The sequence below is a fragment of the Lepus europaeus genome, chromosome 7 (assembly GCF_033115175.1).
Source record: "Lepus europaeus isolate LE1 chromosome 7, mLepTim1.pri, whole genome shotgun sequence".
Taxonomy (NCBI): domain Eukaryota; kingdom Metazoa; phylum Chordata; class Mammalia; order Lagomorpha; family Leporidae; genus Lepus; species Lepus europaeus.
Window position 1 is genome coordinate 18,456,311 of NC_084833.1, and position 24,815 is coordinate 18,481,125.

The 24,815-nt window shown below is 52.3% G+C and overlaps 1 protein-coding gene across 5 annotated transcripts in view; it reads right to left on the reverse strand.

Moving 5' to 3' along the window:
- Window positions 1–1,728: 1,728 nt before the first annotated feature.
- Window positions 1,729–24,815, reverse strand: part of ATG13 (autophagy related 13) — a 63,791-nt gene continuing 40,704 nt past the window's right edge. For 3 of the 5 annotated variants that reach the window (XM_062196218.1, XM_062196217.1, XM_062196216.1), the window contains exons 8-17: window positions 21,345–21,385; window positions 19,789–19,885; window positions 19,334–19,432; window positions 18,472–18,565; window positions 12,481–12,617; window positions 7,129–7,243; window positions 6,569–6,646; window positions 5,951–6,067; window positions 5,377–5,505; window positions 1,729–3,776 (exon numbers count right to left, since the gene is read on the reverse strand). In XM_062196218.1, coding sequence (XP_062052202.1) covers window positions 3,699–3,776; window positions 5,377–5,505; window positions 5,951–6,067; window positions 6,569–6,646; window positions 7,129–7,243; window positions 12,481–12,617; window positions 18,472–18,565; window positions 19,334–19,432; window positions 19,789–19,885; window positions 21,345–21,385 — 985 coding nt within the window. In that variant the 3' untranslated portion in view covers window positions 1,729–3,698. Of the gene's footprint in view, window positions 3,777–5,376; window positions 5,506–5,950; window positions 6,109–6,568; window positions 6,647–7,128; window positions 7,244–12,480; window positions 12,618–13,014; window positions 13,099–13,836; window positions 13,936–18,471; window positions 18,566–19,333; window positions 19,433–19,788; window positions 19,886–21,344; window positions 21,386–24,815 lie in introns of those variants that run through there. The other 2 variants (XM_062196220.1, XM_062196219.1) reach the window with 2 other exon arrangements.

Sequence of the window (24,815 nt, forward strand, 5' to 3'; positions counted from 1 at the left end):
CTTCCCCGTCCCCCAGCAACATGGACACTAGAACCACTTTTCCCTTCCTCTTTTAAAGAAGGCTTGGCTTCGGCTGGCGCCGTAGCTTAACAGGCTAATCCTCCGCCTTGCGGCGCCGGCACACCAGGTTCTAGTCCCGGTTGGGGCGCCGGATTCTGTCCCGGTTGCCCCTCTTCCAGGCCAGCTCTCTGCTGTGGCCCGGGAGGGCAGTGGAGGATGGCCCAAGTGCTTGGGCCCTGCACCCGCATGGGAGACCAGGAGAAGCACCTGGCTCCTGCCTTGGGATCAGCGCGGAGTGCCGGCCGCAGCGGCCATTGGAGGGTGAACCAACAGCAAAAAGGAAGACCTTTCTCTCTCTCACTACCCACTCTGCCTGTCAAAAAAAAAAAGAAGGCTTGGCTTTGCTTTATGTGAAAGGTTAAGGTGGTAAACTCTGTCACGTGCACTGTAAGATGATAGAATCTCACTGGGCCCAGTGCCAAGCTCATGTTACACATGTACACTTACTGCAACCAGGAAGCTGCTCTTTTTTCCTCCATGCTTGCTTGGGCTGCGGGAGCCAGTCCAGAGCTGCAGGACCAGGCAGCGTTACTAACGTGGTGTTATAAACACTGGCCCCAAGTCCAGGACCCGTCGTGTTGCACGGAAGGAGTTCCAGAAAGACGGCATTGGTGGCCGCCCTTCTCATTGGCTCTGCTCGGTTCTAGGCTGAGCCTGTTTGGAACAGAGAAGCTGTGACCCAGGAAACAGGGTGGGGTGGGGGAGACAGAGCTGTTTACTTGGGTTGGGCTCCTGGCAGGGCCTCTGCTTGAGTGACTCAAATGTCAATTTACCAGGGGCTTTGCAATAGCAGGCCTCTGGGGGGTGAAGCAGAGGGAGGTGTGTTAAAGGGATAGGACAGCGCTGCTGGTCACGGAGCAAGGGAGCACTTGGCTTTTGTGGGGACTCCAGGGACAGCCTTGCCAGCATTTCCGACCCAAGAAATGGGCAGCTCTGGCTGGCTGCATGGTCTGGTAGCATCACATCACGGTCAGCGCGCGTGCAGTTTGCTAACAAGCGTTCCCTGATGCTTACTGGTATGAGTGGGCTGGGTCTGGGATGAATTTAGTTTTGCCTCTAGAATGTTGGCTCCACCTTCAGCTCCCTCCTCCCACAGAAGCCACAAGCTGGGCAGCAGGGGCTGGCTTTGCCAGAATTCAGATGTCTGCAGCCGGAGCCTCCAGGGGCCACAGGACCCATCCCTGCAGGGCTCCCCCACAGTTCAGGGCTCCCCAGAACCTGCCCAGTGCCGTAGCTGGGACTGGCTCAGATCTAACTGCCTGGGCCCCAACTTCCTGCTACTTCACTCAGCAACTTGGCTTCTCTGGTTGGCTCAGCCACGAGCTGTGATCTGCCATTGTCTCCTCTCTGGGCCGAGTGGTGAGCTGTTACGTAAGGAGGAATAGAGCTGGCGGCAGTGGCCTACATTTTATGGGTGTGTTCCATACACATGATGTCACTGAATGTTCAGACACGAGCCCTTGCCACAGGAACATTACAAGGAATTAAGGCGCTTAGGTTTCCTGAGCAGCCCATGGCTGCCAAGCCCCAAGACTCAACCCAGCCCTGCCTGATGTGACCAATCAGCGCTCTTCCCTTTCCCCGGGGAGCCCGGCGCTGACCGGGCCGTGCACAGAGGTGCAGTGCTGTTTTCATACAACTTGCAGGACAGGAGGCTGTGAAGTACAGAAAAAAATTTTATTGGAAATCTCTTGAATATGTTTTGAAGTGTAGCTCAGCATTTCCAAACACATCAGGTTGGAGAAGGAAGAGGGACTCTGGCACCTGGAGACAGCCGACTGTCCCAGCCTGCCCCTGGGCGCCGCAGGAGTCCGCGTGGGCTCATCCTTTTGTGCACTGGGCTGAGGGCAAGGGCAGCCTTCGCAGTCACTTTGCTCCTCCCAGGCTCAGCTCAGTCGGGGCTCGGCCTCCCCTGCCTCTCCCCAATGGCTGCTGTCCGTGGAGGCTAACAGTGACGGAGTCAGAGAGGACTGTGTCAGACGGTGGCTAACAGGCCTCTCCATGCGAAGGCCTAGACAGAGGGCAGCAGTTGAAGGCCCGCCTCCTCTTCAGCACGGGGGCCTTGGAGGTTAAGTCTAAGTGGGTGAGCAGGCCATGGACACGATGAGGCCCAGACGGGAGGGCCAGCTTGCCGCCACTGCTGGGGACACTGGTCTGTGACGGCAAAGCATGCACAGGGACAGGGCTGTCCTCCGGAGCCGGCTCTAACCCTCAGCTGTGGCTGCCCAATCCCTGAGAGGCCCGGTGGGGTGGGCAGGCCTGCTCTCAGGCAGGCGGCCAGCCGGGGGCCAACGGGGGAGGCCAGGCACTTGACTTAGTCAAGCACTGATACTGAAGGGCTAAGCCAAGCACATGCCCAGCTTTGGTTTCTCAACGAGCGGTCAGCCCAGCTCATAAATGCCAGGGCCGTGCACAGACCCTGGGGTTAAAGGAGGCGGTGGCCAGGCCCAAGTACACGGAGAAGGTCTGTGGCCCAGCCCCGGGGATCAGGACACAGTGCCAGGCAGCGGGGCACGCACACGATGCCCATGGGTGGCACAGCTTGGGAGTCACTGCCTTTAGCACCCAAGGCCTCCTGGGTGGCCAGAACAGTCAGCGGCGCTATCTGTAGGAGCTGAGACCTCAGGCTTTTGCCAGGAAGACGTAGCATCCGAGGGAGAGCCTGTGGCCAGTTCAAACCCAGCCATCCCGGGAGGGCACTCTGACCTCAGCCAGTCCGATCCCTGCAGCCCGATGGGGGAGGCCCGCGAAGAGGCCCTCCAGCTTCCCCAAGTGAAAGCATCTAACCTCAAACATATTTTCTCTATAAAATATCTGATTTCTCTGAAAGTAATAAATATTTACCGTGTTCTATAACCAAGGAGCAGCAACGGGGGGGGGGGGGGGGGAGCCTCAGCGGTGACGCCCAGTTCCTGGGTCCCAGAGACACGGGTTCCGCCTCCCCCGGGGCTGGGCGAGGCAGCCACCAGGGCCGCTCGCCCCTCGCGCAGAGGCTGCCAGGGCCTCTGAGGGTCGAGATGGCTTTGGAGTTCTCGTCGCCTGCTGGGGATGGCCTGTCATCACCCGCAGCATGGGGGGGGGGTGGGGGTGGCACAGGGCAGAGAGGGCGTGAAGAAGAGGAAGACTCCAGGAACTTAAGGGGAACAAAGCGGGCCTCCAGCTCCCGCTCCTTGCTGTCCGCCCGCCATTGGTCTCGGGGCCCCCAGCTCCAGTGTCAAAGGGCACGGGCGGAGCCGGGCGGGAGGCGGGCAGCAGGAGGGCGGGGTGGACGCCTCCGTGAAGCAGCTGATGGCAGGCAGGGCGTGCACACGCCCCCGCTGAGGGCCCCGATGTGACATGGGCGTGCACACGGCCCTGCTGAGGGCCCCGATGTGACACGGGGGTGCACACGGCCCCGCTGAGGGCCCATCTGTGACACAGGCTCTGCCCACCTCCAGGGCCAGGAGTTCTCTCGAACGCTGTTATTGGGCTTGACAGGTGCCATGGAGTCTCCAGGGGGTCCGAAGACAGGAACTTCTGGGTCCCTATGGGGAGCCCATCGCCCCTCAGCTGGCTTGGGGCAGGAGAGATGGGAGCAGCTGATGTGGGCGGGGCTCAGCTTCCCGGGGCCGCAGGGATGCCAGGGCCCGGGGCCACGTTTACTGCAGCGTCTCCACAAAGGCGTCAAACTCTCGGACGTTCTTCTCGTGCACGGCCAGCTTCTCCGGGAGCGAGTCCTGCGCCGGGAGACAGAGGAGAGCTGCTCACTGGGCAAGGCCTGGAGGGGCAGCCGGCCTGGCCGTCAGAGGAAGGGGGGACTGCAACCAGGGGTGGCCGGGCAGGCCCAGGGAGGGGGCAGGGGCACGCTGGGCTCTGTGGGCGTGCAATCCCCCGGGGAACAAGGCGGTCCTGGGGTGAGGCACAGCTGGGAGGCGACTCAAGGGGAATGAGAGAGAACAACAAACAGGACAACAGCTGTGAGAAGCTGGCCTGGCCCTGGGTTCCGGGCATCAGTGAAAATCTGCTGCTAGCCAGGTGGTCTGTCTCCCCACGAACAGGCAGACATAAGCCGCCTCTGGGGAGCTGAACACCCCGCTGGGGCTGCTCGGGACCTGGAAGACTCACACACTGTCTAACCCCAGAGCTCACACACCCCCACAGCTCAGGCTGGCCTGGGCACAGCTGCCTGGGGGAGGAGGGAGCCTCGGGACCAGCGCGTCCCAGCTGTGCCATCGTGTCGAGTTCCGGGACCACGTTTCCTCCCAAGCACGCATCAAGTGAGAGGCAGGGGAGTAAGAACCAAGACCAACTTCAATAGCCAGACGGGCTGGGACCAAAGCTTTCGTTTTGCCTGGGTGGGTGTGTGTGACCACAGGCAAGTCAGTTTTCTTGTCTGAAAACTGGGATAAGAAAACCTACCTCTAAGAGCTGTCACATGCATGTTAAGGCACTCAGAAAAATGCTGGGCACAGAGAAGCTTCAGTGAGTGCTAATGTCAACACCTGTTCCTGGGGCTCGTGTTGCCGTGTAGCAGGGAAAGCTGCTGCCGGCGATGCCAGCATCCCACATGGGTGCCGGTTCACGTCCAGCTCCACTTCCGCCCCAGCTTCCTCCTAATGGCCTCAGAAAAGCAGGAGGGCGGCCCCAGTGCTTGGGCCTGTGACACCCGTGTGGGAGACCCGGATGAACCTCCTGGCTCCTAGCTTGGGCCTGGCTCATCCCTGGCAGTTGTGGCCAGCTGGGGAGTGAATCAGCAGATGGAAGACCTCTCTCTCTGTCTCTAGCTCTGACTTTCAAATAACTGGATAAATCATTAAACAAAAATAATTTCTTCTTCTTCTGCCTACGTTGTTGTTATTGAGCAGGGCCTTAATTTCTGTAGAGGATGGGGGAGTCACATCTCAGACAGGGACACTGACACCCCATGGCACCGGGTACCCAGAGTCTCTGCGGCTTGTGCAGGGAAGAGGAGATGCCCTAGGCAGAGGTGTGGTCATTCTGGTCACCACAGGACATCTGGACAAACAAGAGAACCACGAGCCGAGGGCAGGAGCTCTCGGAGCACAGGGCAGGAACACGGACACTCAGCCTTGGACCACGGCCGCCTGCTGGGAAGACTTGGCAGCCGAATGCCGAGCTGTCAGAGCAGCCTGGCTCGGCGCCCTGGCCAGCAGCACCAGAGCGGGGGGCCGTGGAGGTGCTGAGGACAGACAGGAGAGGAGCTGAGCCCAAGCAAATCCAAGCGGACTCCAACCTCTTTCTCGTTCCAGGGGAGGTGTGAGGAGTGGGGGGGCAAGGGCAGAGGGTGGGCTGTGGTGGGGGAAGGGGCTTCCATACCAAGTCTTCAGCCATGGACTGTGCTCCAATATCGATGGAGAGGCTGCTCAGCTGAGGGGGGTTCTGGAATTCCCGATAGAAGGTCCCCAAGTCCATTGGGAGAATATCGTCTTTAGAAAAAGCCGGTTTCTTTAAAAACAAGACAGACGCGGTTTAGCTTGCTTTGGGTCAGAGGGAACTGCGGAGGGGAGAGGCTGTGAACCAGCCTCCTTGCGGACGGTGACACTCAGGCTCCGGGCTCCTCCAGGCTTAAATCACGGGAGGGCTGGGCACACGGACCCCGGGCTGGTGACAGCATCACTCTGCCCTGTCGAGGTTTGCATCTCCTTCCTCCAAATTCCTCTCCTACGCAACGGGCAGCCATTCAGGCGCGAGGAGTACCTAAGCGGGTGCTGCTAGAAAACTCTCCATTCTGAACGGCAACCAAAGACACAGTGCAAAACGCGCTGCCGTCAGGGTCCCACGTGTCCCATCCCTGCGGTGCCTGGGGAAGGGAACCTTGCTCAGCTGCAGGAGATGCCTCCCGAGTTGTTGCCCCGGGACAGCCAATGTCACGGCAGTGGTGGCAACTTACAAAGTCGACCATCACGAAGTCATCACGGGCGCTGCCGCTGCTGCCTCCGCTGGAGCCGTCTGAGTGCAGGCTGCGCTGGAGAGGAGACTCGGGGTCCGGGGAGTCTGGGGGGTTCACCTGTTTCAGAACACGGCAGAGTCAGGGGCGGATCCTGTGAACTGGAGACAAGAATCTGAGGAAGGGCTGGCGTTGTTACGCAGTGGGTTAAACTGCTGCCCGTGAGAGCATCATCCCGGTTCAGCTCCCTGCTAATGTACCTGCAAAAGCAACGAAGATGGCCCAAGCGCTTGGGCCCCTGCTCCCAGGAGGGAGACCTGGTTGGAATTACTGGCTCCTGGCTTCTGCCTGCCCAGCCCTGAACACTGCCGCCATCTGGGGAGTGAACCAGCAGACGAAAGATCGCTCTCTCTTTAACTCTGCCTTTCAAACAAATAGATCTTTAAAAAAAAAAACCAAAAAACAACAATCTGAGGATTCTGTAGGGATCCCAGTGCTGAGTACAGATCCCTAAGCCATGAGGCAGGGCCTGCGGTCTGCAGAGGGCTGAGTGACTGAGGCCCAGGAAGGGTGACGACGACGGCACCGTAACTGGAAATGGGCGGTCGGTGGGGGGCTCACCATGGGGTCAGTATCCTCCAGCTCCAAATTCTTGGGAGCGAACATGGCGAAGGGTATGTCCAAGCTGGTCAGGGCCACCTGCAGAGGCAAAGGGAGAGCGTGGGTGCCTGCCCTCCTCCCAGCGATCACGCTGCCCTCTGGCTCCTGTTCTGCTGGAGGCCCCAGGCCCCCAGGCCTCCCTGCCCCCATCATGAACAAGGTCTGGGCTCCTGAGAAGTGTAGGGGTCCAGCCTGGAGGTTCACCCGGCAGTCACTGGGACAGCACGCCTCGCTGGCCCACCGAGGACAACTTCCCGGTCAAGTAAGGCTAAGCCGTGCACTGATTTCACACAAACCGTGTCCGCGCTCTCTCCTCTAGGAAGCTTAAGAGGTGCAAGAATTAGAGTTCTTCACTTTCTCAGGAGGGGTACCACAGGTTACGAATTCTCATCACAGGAAAACCTACACATACACACGCCCACCCCACGCCCACAGTCTGGGTATTTCCACTGATTCCAGGTCACAGGGCCTCACTCTAAGAACTCAGACATTCTCCCGCAGGGCGATGGCGTAGGAATCACCTGGTTGATGGGCTTGTTGACGAAGGCCCCCACTTTTCGGACAAAGGCGGTCTCCAGGACATCCCGGGGGGAGGCCCGTCCCTCGCTGCTGTTCGACACGGTTTCCGTATCCTCGCTGCAGACGGAAGAGAAGGGCGGTAGTGTTCTCAGGCACAGCACAGAGCACGTCTTCCCAACACGCACCGGCTGTGGGCTGGGGCCGAGGGCAGGAGCTGGCCCGCCCAAGCCACCCACAAGGGAGAAGCAGTCTGCGGGCCGGCTGCTACCGGTCACCCGCATTTGAGTTGACAGCAGAGGGCTGCACTTCCTGGAGCGACTGGAAGTTATGCAGATGTGGAGGGAGAGAGTTCCAACTCTGTAAAGCCTACATAAACTACTCTCAGATGCCAAAGGTCAACATCAGCTACCACACAGGGCAAACAAACAGGCAGCGATTGTCATTAACTGTAATCCTCGTACAGATCTGTTAGCTAGCAAGGCCCCAAGTTCTAACTTTCCTTCGCTCCGGTTTTTTTTTTTTTTGTAAGATTTATTTATTTGTAAGTCGGAGTTACAGAAAGAGAGTAGGATGGGGGGAGGAAGGAGACAGAGAGACAGAGAGACAGAAAATCTTCCATCTGCGGGCTCACTTCCAGGATGGCCTCAATGGCCAGCTCTGGGCCAGGCCAAAGCCAGGAGCCAGGAGCTCCTTCTGGGTCTCCCACGTGGGTGCAGGCCCTCAGATCGGAAGTGCAGCAGCCAGGAATTGAACAGCATCACAGGTGGCAGTGTTACCTGCTCTGCCACAGCCTGTTTTAGCTATTTAAACCTACTGCAAGGCTGTCCTGTAGACAGTCTAATGTTAACCTCAAGCTTCAGTGACTCACACAGGAGCCCCAGATTCGATTCCTCAGCCAGCCAGAGCTCTCTGCACCCCAGACACATTGCCCGGGCTGGGGTTCTCAGGACCCTAACCACGTGTCCTCCTCGGTCCTTGCTCCCAGGCCTCCCTCCGCCCCTCGATGTCTCTGGAAAACACAGCCAGTTCCGCCACTCCCATCCCCGCCTCCCCTGCCCTCCAGGCTGATGCTGAGGGAGGGATGATGGGGGACTCTGAGCAGCAGAAATGGGGGTCCCTGTGGTGCTGTGAGCAGCGGGGGTTAGGGACGGTCCCCTGGCCAAAAACACGCTCCAAGCGGCCTCCGGACTCCAGGCAGCAGGGGAACAGCACTGATGGAAGGTTATCGAGCATTTTTAAATAAAAAAAAAAAAGGTTTATTCAAAAGGCAGAGTTAACAAAGAGAGAGAGAGAGAGAGAGAGAGGCATCTTCTATCTGCTGGTCTATTCCCCAATGGTTGAAAGGGCCTGGGTTGGGCCCGACCAAAGCCAGGAGCCTAGAACTCCATTCAGTTCTCCCACGTTGGTGGCAGGGGCCCAAGGGGCCATCTTCTGCTGCTTTCTCCAGCACATTAGCAGGGAGTTGGACTGGAAGCGGAGAAGTGGGGACTTGAACTGGCGCTCGTATGAGAATCCAGCGCCACAGGCAGCAGCTTAACCCGTGGCACCACAATGCCGGCATGACCTGTGTCTACGAATGCCCCGCTGCTTTAGCTACTGCTGGACAGGCCCAGGAACTGCAGCTCGGAAAACAAGAGCGTGAAATGACCGAGTCCTGGAGCCGGCGCTGTGGCGCAGCAGGTTAAGCCTCCACCTGCAGTGCCAGCATTGCATATTGGCGCTGGTTCAAGTCCCGGCTGCTCCTCTTCCAATCCAGCTCTCTGTTATGGCCTGGGAAAGCAGTGGAAGATGACCCAAGTCCTTGGGCCCCTGCACCCATGTGGGAGACCTGGAAGAAGTTCCTGGCTTCAGACTGACCCAGCTCCAGCCGTTGAGGCCATTTGGGGAGGGAATCAGCGCATGGAAGACCTTTCTCTCTGTCTCTCCCCCTCTCTGTCTATAACTCTGCCTCTCAAATAAATAAATCTTAAAAAAAAAAATGAGTTCCTCTTTTGATCCTCCTACAGAAGCTAGGAGGACAGAAAATGGAGGTTTGTGGAACCAGCACTGAACTGATTTCTCCTGATGGATGGCATAAAACGATTTTCCCAAGCAATTTCCCTCCCACCATTGCACTGTGGGAATGAAAAGCACCAGGAATTTCTAGGATGAGAAGGTTCATTTTCGATGTGGTGCAGCACTGTGATCTCATTTTCTCTGGGGCTTTCCAAACCAAGGGAGAGCAGGGCAGGTCAGGCCCACTGTGGCTCCCAGGGGAGCGCCGAGTGCAATGCAAAGAGGGAGCAGGGGCTCCGGGGCCACGGGATGTGGGCTGTGCCCTGGCTGCTACCCAAGCTGAGGGCGCTGGCCAGCTGCCGCGCCCTCCCGAGGCCCTCTCAGCCTGAGAAGCGAGCAAACAGCGGTGATTTCTGCAGGGTGGAAGGAGAACTTCCACTTCCTACCGAGCGGATCGGACTTCACAGACGGCATCGCTCTGGTAATCGGAAAAGATGGATTCCATTTTGTTTATGGTAGAATTCATCAAAACCAAATTCTCATTTCTTTTTGGACATTGTTTCACACATACAACAGACTAAAAAAACTTCACAGATAAACAGAGGAAAAAAAGAGAAACTTATTTTTGTCTTTTTAACCATTTCCTACAAGCCAACTACTTATAGCTAAGTATATCATCATTATTGTTTTGAATAAGATTATTGCTCCAAATAAGATATTTTGCCATTGCTTTTTTATAAAAGGCTTTTTTTCTCCTTTGAGAGTATAGTGAACATGGCCACACCGTAAGTCAAGTCAGAAGCAGGACAGAAGAATCTGAAGGCTGGCTTGATCACCCAGAGATCACTAAAAATGGCTGATTCCTAACAACATTTACAAAAATGTAATGTGTAAACAAAAAATAGAAATTCGTAACTTTTTAAAAAATATTTATTCATTTATTTGAAAGGCAGAGCCACAGAGCGAGAGGGAGAGACAGAGCGAGATTTCCATCCGCTGGTTTACTTCCCAAATGGCTGCAAAGGCCAGAGATGGACGGGGCCAAAGCCAGGAGCCAGGAGCCTCCTCCAGGTCTCCCACTGGGTGCAGGGGCCCAAGCATTCAGGCCATCCTCCACTGCCCTCCTAGGTACACCAGCAGCGAGCTGGATCAGAAGTGGAGCAGCTGTGGGCCCGGCACTGTGGTGCAGTAGCTTAATCCTACACCTGCGGTGTTGGCATCTCCTATGGGTGCTGGTTCTAGTCCCAGCTGCTAAACTTCTGATCCAGCTCTCTGCTATGGCCTGGGAGGGCAGTAGAAGATGGCCCACGTCTTGGGCCCCTGCACCTACATGGGAGACTGGAAAGAAGTGCCTGGCTCCTGGCTTCGGATCGGCACAGCTCTAGCCATTGCAGCCATTTGGGGAGTGAACCAGCGGATGGAAGACCTTTCTTTCTGTCTCTCCCTCTCACTGTCTGTAACTCTACCTCTCAAATAAAATCTTTAAGAAAAAAAAAAAAAAAAAAAAAGTGGAGCAGCCAGGATGTGAACCGGTGCCCACATCGGATGTCAGCATCGCAGGTGGCAGCATTACCAGCCATGCCGTAATGCTGGCCTCTTATAAAGTACTTTTAAGTTTTGGCTCTTCTCCTCCCTTGTTGCAAATTCCTATGGTTCTGGTTGCACCGTAGAGAGCGCATGTCCTCTGCAGGTGGTGCTGCCAGGTGGCGGCGCCCCCTCTGTGCCTCTGCCTCTCATCTACCTTCAGATTCCGAGATGGAAGTGGAGGGTGAAGAGGTGGCTGCAGTCTTTGTCAACTTTTCTTTTTTTACTGTCTAGCCATTCTGGCCACCCTCAGCTTCCCGGCATCAACATCATTCTCACCCTCCTCACCTGCCCGTTTGCCCACAGCTGCCTCGGACCCCTCGTCAGCTCCATCATCTTCCTAACCACTGCCCTCTTTCTCCCCACTGCCTGCCTCTTGCACCCCATTTTTCTCATTAGGATTGCTACTGGCACGGGCATCTCTTCCAATCTCTACAACTTCCTTCTCCTTTAAGTCCTTGGTTGTGACCTTGGACCTGGTGTCCATATCTGACATGGTGAGGAACACTGCTGATCCCAAGCAGCAGATGTAAAAGAAAACAAGAATTTGGAGACTGGAGATAAAGACCCTGGCCGGAGTCACCAGTGACGGAGGAGGCTGTGGCAGGTGCAGACAGGCCCAGGAACATTGCGAAAGTGGCTTTTCAGAGCAAAAATAACTGTTTACAAAACATCTCTAAAAAAACCAACAGGACAGGAAACCTACCCCAAGAACAACCAACTGCGGCCCCAGACTCCAGGGCAATGGGGCGGGCCCGTTCGGATCCTTAGAGAACACTGAGGAAGGGGCCAGCACTGTGGCACAGCAGGCTAAGCCTCCACCTGCCATGCTAACACACCACGTGGGCATGAGTTTATGTCCCAGCTGTTCCACTTTCAATCCAGCTCCCTGCTAATGGCCTGGAAAAAGCCCCAGGAGATGGCCCAAGTTATCCTGCCCCTGTACCCATGGGGGAGATCTGAGTGAAGCTCCTGGCTCTGGCCTGGTTCAGCCTGGGTAGTTGCAGCCATCTGGGAAGTCAAAGTAGATAGAAGCTCGCTCGCTCACTCTCTCTCTCTCTCCCTCCGTCTCTCCTCTCTCTGTAGCTCTGACTTTAAGATAAATAAATAAAAGGGATGATAAACAAGCCCCCATTGCCTCAGGCCTGCGTGGGCTTCCTCATACTTTTATCAGGAGCTTTAAGGACATTACACGTAGGCACAAATGCCAAGCCTGAACAGATGCTGAAAGCTATCTGGATACTTCAAAAAGTTTATGGAGGCTGGCGCCGCGGCTCACTTGGCTAATCCTCCTCCTGCGGTGCCAGCACCCCCGGTCCTAGTCCTGGTTGGGGCGCGGGATTCTGTCCCGGTTGCCCCTCTTCCAGGCCAGCTCTCTGCTGTGGCCCGGGAAGGCACTGGAGGATGGCCCAAGTGCTTAGACCCTGCACCCCATGGGAGACCAGGAGGAAGCTCCTGGCTTCGGATCGGCGCAGCGCCGGCTGTAGCGGCCATTTGAAGGGTGAACCAACAGAAGGAGGACCTTTCTCTTTGTCTCTCTCTCTAACTCTGCCTGTCAAAAAAAAAAAAAAGTTTCTGGAAAAAAAGAGAATTAACAGATAAGTTTATTCTGCTACAAAAAATTCTGAAATCCAAAACCAGTTGTTTTTAATCATAGGCATTTCCTCGAACTTCTAGAAACCTCTTACTCTTCCCTGACACCGAACAGGCACACGTGTGTGGGGGCCCAGGCCCCTGGCTGCCCAGGCAGTGGCAGAGCGGAGGTATGAACTCACCTGCTGGAAGGCGTGGCAGCACAGTGGGCCCCGTCAGAAGGGGTGTAGGTGGCCAGTCTCTCCTGGTCAGCCTGGGCACCGTGGGCAGGCTGGTTGGGAGCAAGGGGTACTCCACCTTCTTTCCCAGGGACCATCAGCTTGGGGAAAATGGAGACACAGTGACTCAGGGCGGCGCCGGGCGGCGGGGAGCCTTGTGTCCCGGCAGGACGCACCTGCTGTTGAGCGTGCACCACGCTTGCCACCACACACGCAGTACAACCTCTGGATGTCTCCCCCGGGGACTCGGCCAATGGGAGACATGCATGGCAATGGTGTGGAGGGAAAAGGGAGGAGGGAGACAGATTGGGGAAAGGCTTCTTCCCTTTCTGGAGTCTAAGAGAACCTTCGCCTCAATCGCCGCAGTCCTCCAAAGTTTCCAAAGAGCTCTGCTCCCAGACACTCAGAGCGATACTTGTGTCCCAGGGGCCCCTCAACTGCCTCAGGGCAGGGGAGGCAGCTCTGGAAACCCCACGTCCTCCCCACCTTTGAAGATACCTGGTGAGGGTGTGTTGCGTTTAAGCCAGCAGCGAACACTACTGGATAAGCCAGGTCAGCTGATCCAACGCCCAGGGCAGCAGGCTGATAGGAAAGGCGAGAGCTTGAGAGCTAAGCAAGAGAAAAATAGAGAGGGGCAGAGGAAGGCAAGGGAAACGAGGCAGACTGAGAGTGTGGCTAATGCTGGAGCTCCCGGGGCCAGGCTCCCACCCGCACACCCGCGTGCGTGCACGGGGCCTGGATACCGGGTTACCGGGTTGTGACAGACCAGGCCTTTGTAGATGAGCAAACAGAGATTCGTCTCAACTGGGATTACGATTCCCAGCTCTGGAGACTCGGAAATGTCTCAAATGAACTCCTTGTTCCCCCTTTCCCAGGCTTCGCTACCGTTTCAGTTTCAAGCCCGGCAGATCTGTGGCGCACAAGCCTGGGCAGAGGCCATTGCACTTTCTCCTTTGTCCTTGACGTCCCTTTGAAACGGAAGGCCACGTTCCCGCATCACGCCCTCCGTCACCCCTGGGTACCAGAGGGCTCCTATTTATACTGATGGAAGAAGGAACACCAGACTTGGACTGTTTATTTGGAAATTCAATATAAATAACTCTGCTTATTCTTCACATTAATGGTAGGAGGCGGGGCAAATGAAAGCTCCTATTTTGGGCTGCTGGGCTGTGGCTGTGCCTGTTGCAATCAATTACTGAGCCTCAAAATAATCCCATAGAACACTTGGAGGCACTTAACTGGACCCTGCATTTGCAGTCATTGCTTTAAAATAGAAAGATGCAACCTCATGCTATCCCCTTCTTCCCATAATGGACTCACTTGATGGGAAAAGGCCAGTCCTGCCATGGGGACCCTCAGGGTGTCCGTCACCACAGGAGTAGGGGTCTGAAAATGTGCCTTTGTGACAGTAAACACACACTGTGCACAGACACACACAGAGACAGGAGAAACGAGAAGAAAAAGAAAAGGGTCTTGAGAAAGAAGTGAAAACAACTCAGGGAAGGGCAGCAGCAAGAGGCTGGAGTGGACGCTGGCGAGTCAGGAGGGAAGTGGGGAGAGGTGCCCGGCTGGCTTCCCTAGGAACGACATTCATCCCAGGCACTCCACGCGTGCCTGTCTCCCTGACCAGCAGCTAGGAGGGGAAGCAGCTGACTGAAGCTGGTATCACGGGGAGAACAGAGAAACCTGAGCCAGGCATTAGGCTGTCTTTAGTCAGGAAGGCTGGGAGGAAGCGAGAGGGCAGCTCCTAACAGGAAAGACCTGAGAGCAGGGGCCAGGTGCGCAGGGATGGATGAATGAGGATGCTGGGCCTGTAAGGCCAGGTGGAAAGCTCTCCCTGGGACCCACAATCTGCAGGGACAGGCACAGGTTAGTTGGATCAGGTGACATTTGTTGGCCAGAACTTTAAAAAGCTCCAGTGCACACTGTCCATATCACCCTGGGTAGGCAGGTAGGGTGTGTGTGTGTGTGTGTGTGTGCGTGTGCGCTCATCCTTACAGGCCTGGCAGTTAAGCAAGTGGCTGAGCCGCCTGCACACCATCTAGGATTACCTGGGTCCAACACCTGGCTCTAGCTCCTGATTCCGGCTTCCTGATAACATAGAACCTAGGAAGCAGCTAAGCTGTCTCAAGGATTTGGGTTCCTTGCTACCCACGTGGGAGACCTGGATTTCACGCCTGTCTCCCCACTGTGGCCTGGCCCCGTCCTGGCCATTGTGTGCATCTGGGGAGTGGACCAACAGATAAGAGCTCTATTTCTGCTTCTCAAAATAAATTTTAAACAATGTAAAAAAAAACCCAAATTCTTATAATTTCAAAGCTGTATATATGCATGGTTATTTGGGGTCTTGCCCTTCCTTTTTTCTTTTCTTAAAGATTTATTTATTTGGCCGGCGCCGCGGCTCAATAGGCTAATCCTCCGCCTTGCGGCACTGGCACACTGGGTTCTAGTCCCGGTCGGGGTGCCAGATTCTGTCCCGGTTGCCCCTCTTCCAGGCCAGCTCTCTGCTGTGGCCAGGGAGTGCAGCGGAGGATGGCCCAAGTCCCTGGGCCCTGCACCCGCATGGGAGACCAGGAGCAGCACCTGGCTCCTGCCATCGGATCAGCGCGGTGCGCTGGCCGCAGCACGGCAGCCACGGCGGCCATTGGAGGGTTAACCAACGGCAAAAGGAAGACCTTTCTCTCTCTCTCACTGTCCACTCTGCCTGTCAAAAGAATAAAAAAATAAAAAAAATAAAAACAAGATTTATTTATTTTACTTGAAAGTCAGAGTTAGAGAGGCAGAGGCAGAGAGAGAGAGAGAGGGGCTGGGGGGAGATGTCTTCCATCCGCAGGTCCATCCACTCCCCAAACAGCCACAGTGGCTGGAGCTGGGCTGATCCGAAGCTAGGAGCCAAGAGCCTCCTCCTGGTCCCCCACATGGGTATAGGGGCCCCAAGGGCCTGGGCCATCCTCTAGTGCTTTCCAGGGCCACAGCTAGAGCTGGGTCAAAAGTGGAGCATCTGAGATTCGAACTGGTGCCCACATGGGATGCCAGCATGGCCTGCAGTGGCCCCTCCCTTCCGTTTTTTTTTTTTTTTTTTGGACAGGCAGAGTGGACAGTGAGAGAGAGAGACAGAGAGAAAGGTCTTCCTTTGCCGTTGGTTCACCCTCCAATGGCCGCTGGCGCGCTGCGGCCGGTGCACCGTGCTGATCTCAAGGCAGGGAGCCAGGTGCTTCTCCTGGTCTCCCATGTGGGTGCAGGGCCCAAGCACTTGGGCCATCCTCCACTGCACTCCCGAGCCATAGCAGAGAGCTGGCCTGGAAGAGGGGCAACCGGGACAGAATCCGGCGCCCTGACTGGGTCTAGAACCTGGTGTGCCGGCGCCGCAAGGCGGAGGATTAGCCTGTTGAGCCACGGCGCCGGCCTCCATTCCGTTTTTTTTTTTTTTTTTAAAGATTTATTTTATTTACTTGAAAGACAGAATTACACAGAGAGAGACAGACAGACAGAGAGGTCTTCCATCCTCTGGTTCACTTCCCAGATGGCTGCAATGGCCAGAGCTGCAGTGATCCAAAGCCAGGAGCCAGGAGCTTCTTCCGGGTCTCCCACGTGAGTGCAGGGGCCCAAGGACCTGGGCCATCCTCCACTGCTATCCCAGGCCATAGCAGAGAGCCGGATCGGAAGTGGAGCAGCCGGGACCAGAACCGGCGCCCATATGGGATGCTGGTGCTTCAGGCCAGGGCTTTAACCTGCTGCGCCACAGCGCCGGCTCCTCCATTCCGTTTTTAAAACTGAGTAAGGGGCTGGCACTCTGGCACAGCAGTTAAAGCCACCATTTACAGTGCCAGCATACCATATGGGTGCCAGTTCAAATCCTGGCTGCTCCACTTCGAATCCAATTACTTGCTGATATGTCTGGGAAAGCAGTGGAAGACGGCCCAAGTGCTTGGCCCCTCGCACCCATGTGGGAGACCCAGAGAAAGCTCCTGGCTCCTGGCTTCAGTCTGGCTCAATACTGCTTTTAACGGCCATTTGTCAGGTGAACCAGTGGATGAAGCTCTCTACCTGTGACTCTTTCCACCTCCCTGTCTGTGACTCTGCCTTTCAAATAAATGAATTGATCTTTAAGAAAGAAAAAAAAAAAAATTGAGTAATGAGCTTCACTTAAAATTGGAGGTACAACTTTAGGTCACCATAGCAGGTTTAGAGTCACAAATACTGCTTGACTCTGTGCAAATAACAGAACAAACATGACAATACATGTATTTAATACTCTACCAAAAGTTCTAATAAAAGTTGTCTATTAATTATGCAAGCCCCAAGATTAATCCAAGGAAGATGCTATCTCAATATTAACAGAAACAAGAACTAGCAACAGATACTTTTCTCTCTACCGCGGAGGTTCACACTGCATCAGAGGTTACCAGGGACTAGTGACAGGGCTCACCTATGGCATGCATATTATTGATAAAACCTTGGCATCATCTACTTCTAAATTGTGACAAGACACAACAGACAAATGATACCAAGAAAAAGATAGACTCTCTTTACATGGACCAACCAATCTTATGCAAACACCAGGTGCATTCCTTTACTCTTGGGGTCAAATTCCCCCAACTGTCATCCCTTCGCTCTCCTGAGTCTCAGCTCTATGCACTGCTTATGAACTAACTATACTAAAACAAAATAAAACTGTTTAAACAATGAGCTTAAATTTTATATGTCCACATGCTGGATGGCGAAAAATGAATCTACTCCTGTTAATGCAAGGGTAAGAGAGTAGGCCTGTTCCCCACGGCTTTTTTGTCAGTGTTGCTATGTCACTGTGCACACCAGCCCTGCCCAGCATAATGTGGACAACCCACACCTACACACATTCACGGGGGGAGGGCAAGCATCTCCACACCCCGAACCAAAGTGGGCAGCTTGCAACTGCAAACAAGAATCTCTTACACGCTAAATACATCACAACGATAGAGATGAGAGTGATCCATGGACTTTGCAATGCCATTCCCGGATGTTAACTCCTGCTACTGAAACAGATTAGAACCACGGTTTTAAACTGATACCTCCTAAACAACCCCGGATGGAAAATGTTTTAGTTTTCATAATTAAAAAACAAACAGAAAATAAAAACCTGTGTAAGAAGTTAATAAATGACCAGGTTCAAGAGTAATCTTGGGCTGATCATTTAAGGTCTAAGAGAAATCACCTGACGGGAAAGGCAGAGGAGAGGGACAATGGAGACGGCTGGGGGAGGGGAGGGGAGGGCAGGGACCTGGTGGCAGAGAAGGGAGAGGAAGGACTAGGGGTGGAAGGGAAGGAACGTGCCCCCAAATTCAGTCAGCCGAACAGTGTCAGCGCCATGCATGCTACCCAACAAGACCGCAGAGAAGCTTCCTCCAGGAAGCCGACAGCATCATTTGGGGTCTTTTATTGAGACTGGGTTTGCCACTGCAGACAGACTCAAGCGGAAAAGTTGACAGTGAAATTTGCACAGAAAATGGGGATTGGCAGAAATCTGTGTCAGCTGAGAAAGGCTGCACTCCGGGTTTCTTACTGGCAATCTTATCCCAAGTCATCATTTGCTCTTTTGGGGTTCTTTCCATTATTCCACTATTAGGAACAAATCCGTCACTCCCAGAGCGAAGTCGTTACTGCATTCACAAGGACGTGTGAGTGCACCTCTCTGGGATAGGATGTTTGGAATCCTGTGACTGATTTTCTAGGGACTGAGAACATGTGGTGAGGAAGATAAAGGCTCCATGGAATCCCAGGGGTTCAGAAGAGTTCCAGGTGAGAAACACGGCAATGATATCCATTGGAAAGAAGGTCTCCTCAACTCTAGAAAATTCCATTAAAACAATCCTCACTTTCACAAAAGGGGATTGTAGCCAACTTTGGACACTGCTCCCTAAGGCTCATACATCTAACTGCAAAGAGCTGTCACCACCCCAGAAGCTGCTTCCCTACCTGGGATGGAGGGGAGGTGGAAAAAGAGGTGGTGCACACTTCTTGAGAGTCTTCCACGGATGGGTACGCGACCCCAGGGTCCTCACCAGCAGCTCTAATGTGAGAGGAACAGAAACAATGGATTTTATGTGGTGGCACTCAACTTCAGAAAGGATACAAAGGGTGGTTAGAGGAGGCTTGGAACTGTGCCAAGAACTGTCAGGCAGAGTTCACAATGACAAAAGAGGCATGTCGAGTCCTTGGTAATTTCAAACATTTCCAGAGATCAGCATCTAGAGACTGGACAATGACCTCTTTAAAACCCAAACAGCCTACCTTTCCTACCACTTGAGAGTTCTTTCTTAATCCAGGCCAATGTTGGGGGCCAGTTCTGGATCTTCAAAATTACCAATAATAGACTCAGTGAAATGAAAGTTGAATCCCTAAAGACAAATCTATCAACTTCACAAATCCATCACATAAAAGTAAGATCTGAAACACATCTATTTCACCCTTTAGAGAATTCTGTTTGTTGCAATTTAGACCTGGAGACATTTTATTCCAATGTATAACTAATTATGCCAGATGGAAACCTGAAAACTAATTTGCCAAGAACATTCCACAAATAACTGCCATTCTTGCTGTCTCTAAGCAATTTGCTACTGAGAAATGTTCTATTACTAACAAGATCCAAATGCCCACAAATTTTCTAACATTCTGTGTACCCCAAGTCTTGGTACACCGAAGAGACACGAGCAGGAAAACTGGTCACTTGATTTCCCTCCACCTGGGGTCAGTGTGCCACGGGGAGTGCTGACAAGGGGGCTCCATGCACCTGTGCAAAATGGATGCGATCTGGGGAAGTACCTTTCACGTTCCTCACCTGTAATTGCAGGGATGCATGGGAGAGGAGCTGGGATAGGGCCGGTCCACAAAGTGATCAATGATAATCCCCATGATAGGTGGGGTCCGCTCAAATTGCCTGTAATGCAATAAGCAGATTGCAGTATTGACCAGAATGCCTTTCGAGCACCATCCCCCCACCCCCCAAGGCCTCAGAGACCCCTCACTTCGTATCCATTGGCAGGTGCCACCAGGGCCTTAACTACTGCAATCTCTCAAATACAAACCCCAAGCTCTACATTTGGGACACATTGGCTCTGGGACACTAATTCTCCAATCTGACAACTGCGCTTTCTTTCTCCATTTTATTCTTCTAAAGGGACTACTTTCAGCAATGGCAAAGTTGAGTTGTATTCTTAGCCTTGGAGTTTGAGGAGGAAAAAGCGATTTAAAAACTTTGGAAGAGTTCTTTCGGATTCCAGAACTCTCCCTCACCTGGTTGACATGAATGCCAAGTTAATTCTGTAAGCACAAGAAAGAGTGATGGTGCCCACGGGGGTGCCCACTGTCCCAACACGAACAGTCTGGAAACCTAAGAGAAGAAAAATTATTAGCTTTCTCCCACTCCAGAGAATACTAACACTACTCCTAGTGTGTCTTCCCCTGGATGTTTCACATTAGTTGTGCAATCTCTGGCTATACCAGTTTAGCACCATGAGTGCAGCAGCCTCAATTTCCTATATCTGTGTTTTTGTATACACCTAGGTTTTCCCCCTTCAAATGATTCTATATCAACCCAATGTTGGCAGGGAACAGCACTCGCTTTGCAAGGAAAATCATTTCAAATAAATTTAAAAAAAAAAAACAAAAAAACTGTTAGTCCTAAAACTTGAGAACTTTGCAACCAGCCCTGTCTAGGTATGTCACATGCCTCACCCAGTGATACAGTGAGGGAACCCCAGGGATCACACAGGCATCTCAACATATGAAGAGCCACTCCCACCCAAGCAGCCTTGCAGGTGACACTTCCAACCCAGCTTTCCTGGTTTTCTTGGTTTCATTTCTACTTTTTCAAAATAGTTGGTGCTCATCAGAAACATTTAACATGCTCGTAGAAAACTAGGGAAATGGGGGCCAGTGTTGTGGCACAGCAGGTGAAGTTGCCTGCTGCGATGCTGGTATCCCATATGGGCATCGGTTCAAGTCCCACCTGCTCTACTTCTGATCCAGCTCCCTGCTAATGTGCCTGGTAAAAGCAGCAGAAGATGGCCTAAGTACTTGGGCCCCTATACCTATGTTGGATACACGGAGGGACTTCCTGGCTCCTGCCTGAACCAACCTCAGCTGTTGTGGCCATTTTGGAGAGTAAACCAGTGGATGGAAGATCTCTCTCTCTCCTTGTCTCTGTAACTATGCCTTTCAAGCAAACAATAAATAAATCTTTAAACAGAAAAAGAAAACTAGAGAAATAGGTAATTATGTGAAGGGTAAGAGTAGTTAAGTTTCTAGAAATTTGAGTTGAATTATTTGGTTATCCTTTGAAGATCCCAGGACCACTTAACCTGCTTTCCGATTTTTCCTTACTTATATGTATTAAGAGTACTAGCTACACATTACTATAGTTGGCAACAAGCTCATTTAAGAGGTCAAGAGAGCTCTTAATACAAGTGTTCCTTTTTTTTTTTTTTTTAAAGATTTATTTATTCCAAAGGCAGAGTTTCAGAAAGAAAGAGAGGGAGAGACAGAAAGAGAGAGAGAGATCCTCCATCCACTGGTTCACTCCTCAAACGGCTACAACAGCCAGGGCTGGGCCAGTCAGAAGCTAGGAGCTAGGAGCTTTTTCTAGGTTTCCCACATGGATAGCAGGGGCTCAAGAACTTAGGCAACTTTTGCTGCTTTCTCAGGCACATTAGCAGGGAGCTGGATCACAACCGGAGCAGTCTAGACAGGAACTGGCGCCCATAACGGCTGCCGGTATCGCAGGAGGCAGCTTTACCTGCTATGCCACAACACTGGCCACAATACAAGTGTTTTTTAACTTTCATACATACCTTCTCCTAGGCCATTCAGTTGAACTTCCCCAAAATATATCCTGCAGGGAAGAAAAAGGAAATGTTACTTGATTCTTTACTCTAAGAGTCCACATAGCCAAAACACCTAGGAACAAAACAAACACAAGCCGTTCTCTCCTTATTTGCATGAATGCTTCTCCCGATGAGACCTTAATGCTACTAGAGCCTTAAACTAAGCTGCAGGCCTAGATATATTTGGAGAGAGCTGGTTAAGAAATGAGGAAAATATTTAAGAAGAAGCTGCTATTAAGTTTGTTCTCTGCTCTTGTTCCTGCAATGTATTTTAAAAATACAACCTAGTGGGAAATAATGAATATACAACAAAATTGGCAAACAGATCTGAGATGGCCATGAGAAGACCTGGAGCTCTGCATGCCTGTCAGTCACTCCCAAGCACACGGGGGAGACAGCAGAAAAGGTTCTCGAGCACAGAAAAGGAACAAGGTGAGACTATTCAACAAGGTGAGACATGAATAAACATAATAGAATTTCCCCGGGAAGTTCTGTCAACATAAACAAACAAATCTGGATTTAAAATATCTAAAAGTATTTTCACAAAATAGCGTTAACAATTAGGGGCAGGCATTTGGCACAGCAGTTCAGCCACCACTTGGGATGCTTGCATCCCATCTCGGATGTTTAGGCTTGAATCTTGGCTCTCCTTCCAATGCAGCTTCCTGCCACCACACAGGAGACCTTGAGTTCAAGGGAGACCCTGAGTGAATTCCAGACTCCTGACTTTGGCCTGGTCCATCCCCACCCGTGGGCACCTGGGAAGCAAACCAACAGATGACAGATGGAAGATGAATCTCCGTGTTAGTCTTACAAATAAAATAACAATAAATAAATTTCTTTCCTGTTAGAAAATCTTTAACAGTGATAGCTGACTTCTAGCTTTTTTTTTTTTTTTTTTTTTTTGTAAGATTCATTTATATATTTGAAAGGCAGAGTTAGAACGAGAAAGAGAGAGACAGAAATCTCCCATCCTCTGGCTCACTCTCTCAAATGGCCTCAACAGCTGGGGCTGGGTCAGGCCAGACAGAAGCAAGGAGCCAGGAACCCACTCCAGTTCTTGCACGTGGGTGCAGGGACCCATACACTTGGACCATCTTCCCCTGTTTCCTGGGCACATGAGCAGGGAGCTGTCTGGAAGTGCAGCAGCTGGCACTCGATGTCATGCTCTGTTGGAGGATGCTGGCATCACAGGCCACAGCGGTTAACCCATGACACAACAACACAGGCAACTAAAACATTTTTTTAAAAAGAAAGATTTCTTTACAAAAAAAATTAAACATATACTTATGTTTATTTAGTACAAACTAAGCTCCCACAATGAATAAAGCCCCATGGTTTATTAGGGATAAAGATAAATCTGAGACCTAGGTCTGGGGATTATAGTCCATTATGGGAGAAATGTATATAAATACCTCCAGGAACCATTTATTTTCAAGGACTGGCTCGAGGCTATTTGAGATTTGTATGCCATGCAGTCTGTAGCAACTACTTGGCTTTCTTAGTGCGAAAGTAAATATAGCTAATATGTAAAGAAAAGGCTGGGCTGTGTTCTTAAAGAAAACTTCATTATCAGAGCCGGAACTATACCTTAGCGGGTTAAGTCACCATCTGCAGTGCTGGCATCCCATATGGGTGCCAGTTCGAGTGCCGGCTGCTCCGCTTCTGACCCAAGTCCCACTAATGGCCTGAGAAAGCAGCAGGAGATGCCACAAGAGCTTGGGGCCCTGTTCACACGTGGTAGACCCTGAAGAAGCTGCTGGCTCTGGCCCAGCACTGGCTATTGTGCCTATTTGAGTACTGAACCAGCAGATGGAAGACTTCTCTCTCTCTCTCTCTCTCTCTCTACCTCTACCTCTCCTTCTCCTTCTCCCTCTCTGTAGCTCTGCCTTTCAAATAAATAAGTAAATAAATTTTTAAAAACAATCACAATAAATAAATTTTGTTAGAAAATCTTTAGCAATGATAACTGACCTCTAGCTTCTGCCTCTGCCTCTTTGTACCTCTGCCTTTCAAATAAGTACATGCATCTTTTTAAAAAAAATAAAAATAAATAAATAAAATATTGCCAAAAGAGATCTTGCTAGGTTCATTTAATAAAAACCTGACAGAATCTGAGTCAGTTGACTCTTATTTGAATAGTGGTGCAGTGTGTAAAATATGCTGACTATACTACTAAGGCTTTCAATTCAACTGCTAATCTTTTCTGTACCAAGGTTTAGAGTTCGCCTTTGTTCTTTATCTTTGGAGAGAGCAATATTACTCACTGAGTATAGTCTGGCTACCTGTGTAAGATTCAAAGAGGAGCCAACATTGTGGCATAGCAGATAAGTCACCACCTACGATGCCTGCATGCCATATGGGCACTGGTTTGAGTCCAGCTGTTCCACTTCTGATCCATCTCTCTGCTAATGTGCCTGGGAGAGCAGTGGAAGGTAGCCCCAGTTTTGGGGCCCCTGCACCCACATGGGAGACCCAGAAGTTCCTGGCTTCTGGCTTTGGTCTGGCCCAGCTCCAGACTTTGTGGCCATCTGGGGAGTGAACCACCAGATGGAAGATCTCTGTCTCTCTCTTTCTCTTGACTCTGCCTTTCAAATAAATAAAATAAACCTTAAAAAGAATCAAAGAGGGAGCCAGCATTGTGGCATAACAGGTTAAGCTGCTGCCTTCAACACCGGCCACAAGGGCACCGGTTTGACTCCCAGCTGCTCCACTTCTGATTTGGCTCTCTGGGAGCCTAGGAAAGCAGTGGAAGATGGCCCAACCTGCATCCAACCTGGGAAACCAAGATAGCTCCTGGCGCCTGGCATCAGACCAGTCCAGCCTCAGCCATTGCAGCTATTCAGGGGAGTGAACCAGCTGATGGAAGATAAATAATAAATAAAATAAATCTTAAAAAAAAAAAGAATCAAAGGGGCTTTTTACCAGATGGTGCTGAAGGCAAAGAGGGAAGCTCCTGCCTTCCCCAAAGCCAAAGCCAAAGCCAAGACTTTGAAGGCCAAGAAGACCAAGAAGTGTGGAAAGGCATCCGCAGCCACAGAACAAAAGACCCACACGTCGCGCAGGTTCTGGGGGCCCAAGACACCCGCTCTGGCAGCACAGCGTGCCCCAGGAGAAACAAGCATGAGTATTAAGCCATTATCAAGCTGCCCCTGAGTTGGCTATGAAGAAGACAGAAGACAACAGACTCGTGTTCAACAAGCCCCAGATAAAACAAGCTGTGAAGAAACTCTATGACACTGATGTGGCCAAAGACAATACCTGATAGACCTGATGGAGAGAAGGCATATATGTGTTCAACTGGCTCCTGATATGATGCTCTGGATGTCACCAACAAAACTGGGATCACCGGCCGGCACTGCGGCTCAACAGGCTAATCCTCCGCCTGCGGCGCTGGCACACTGGATTCTAGTCCTGGTCGGGGCGCCGGATTCTGTC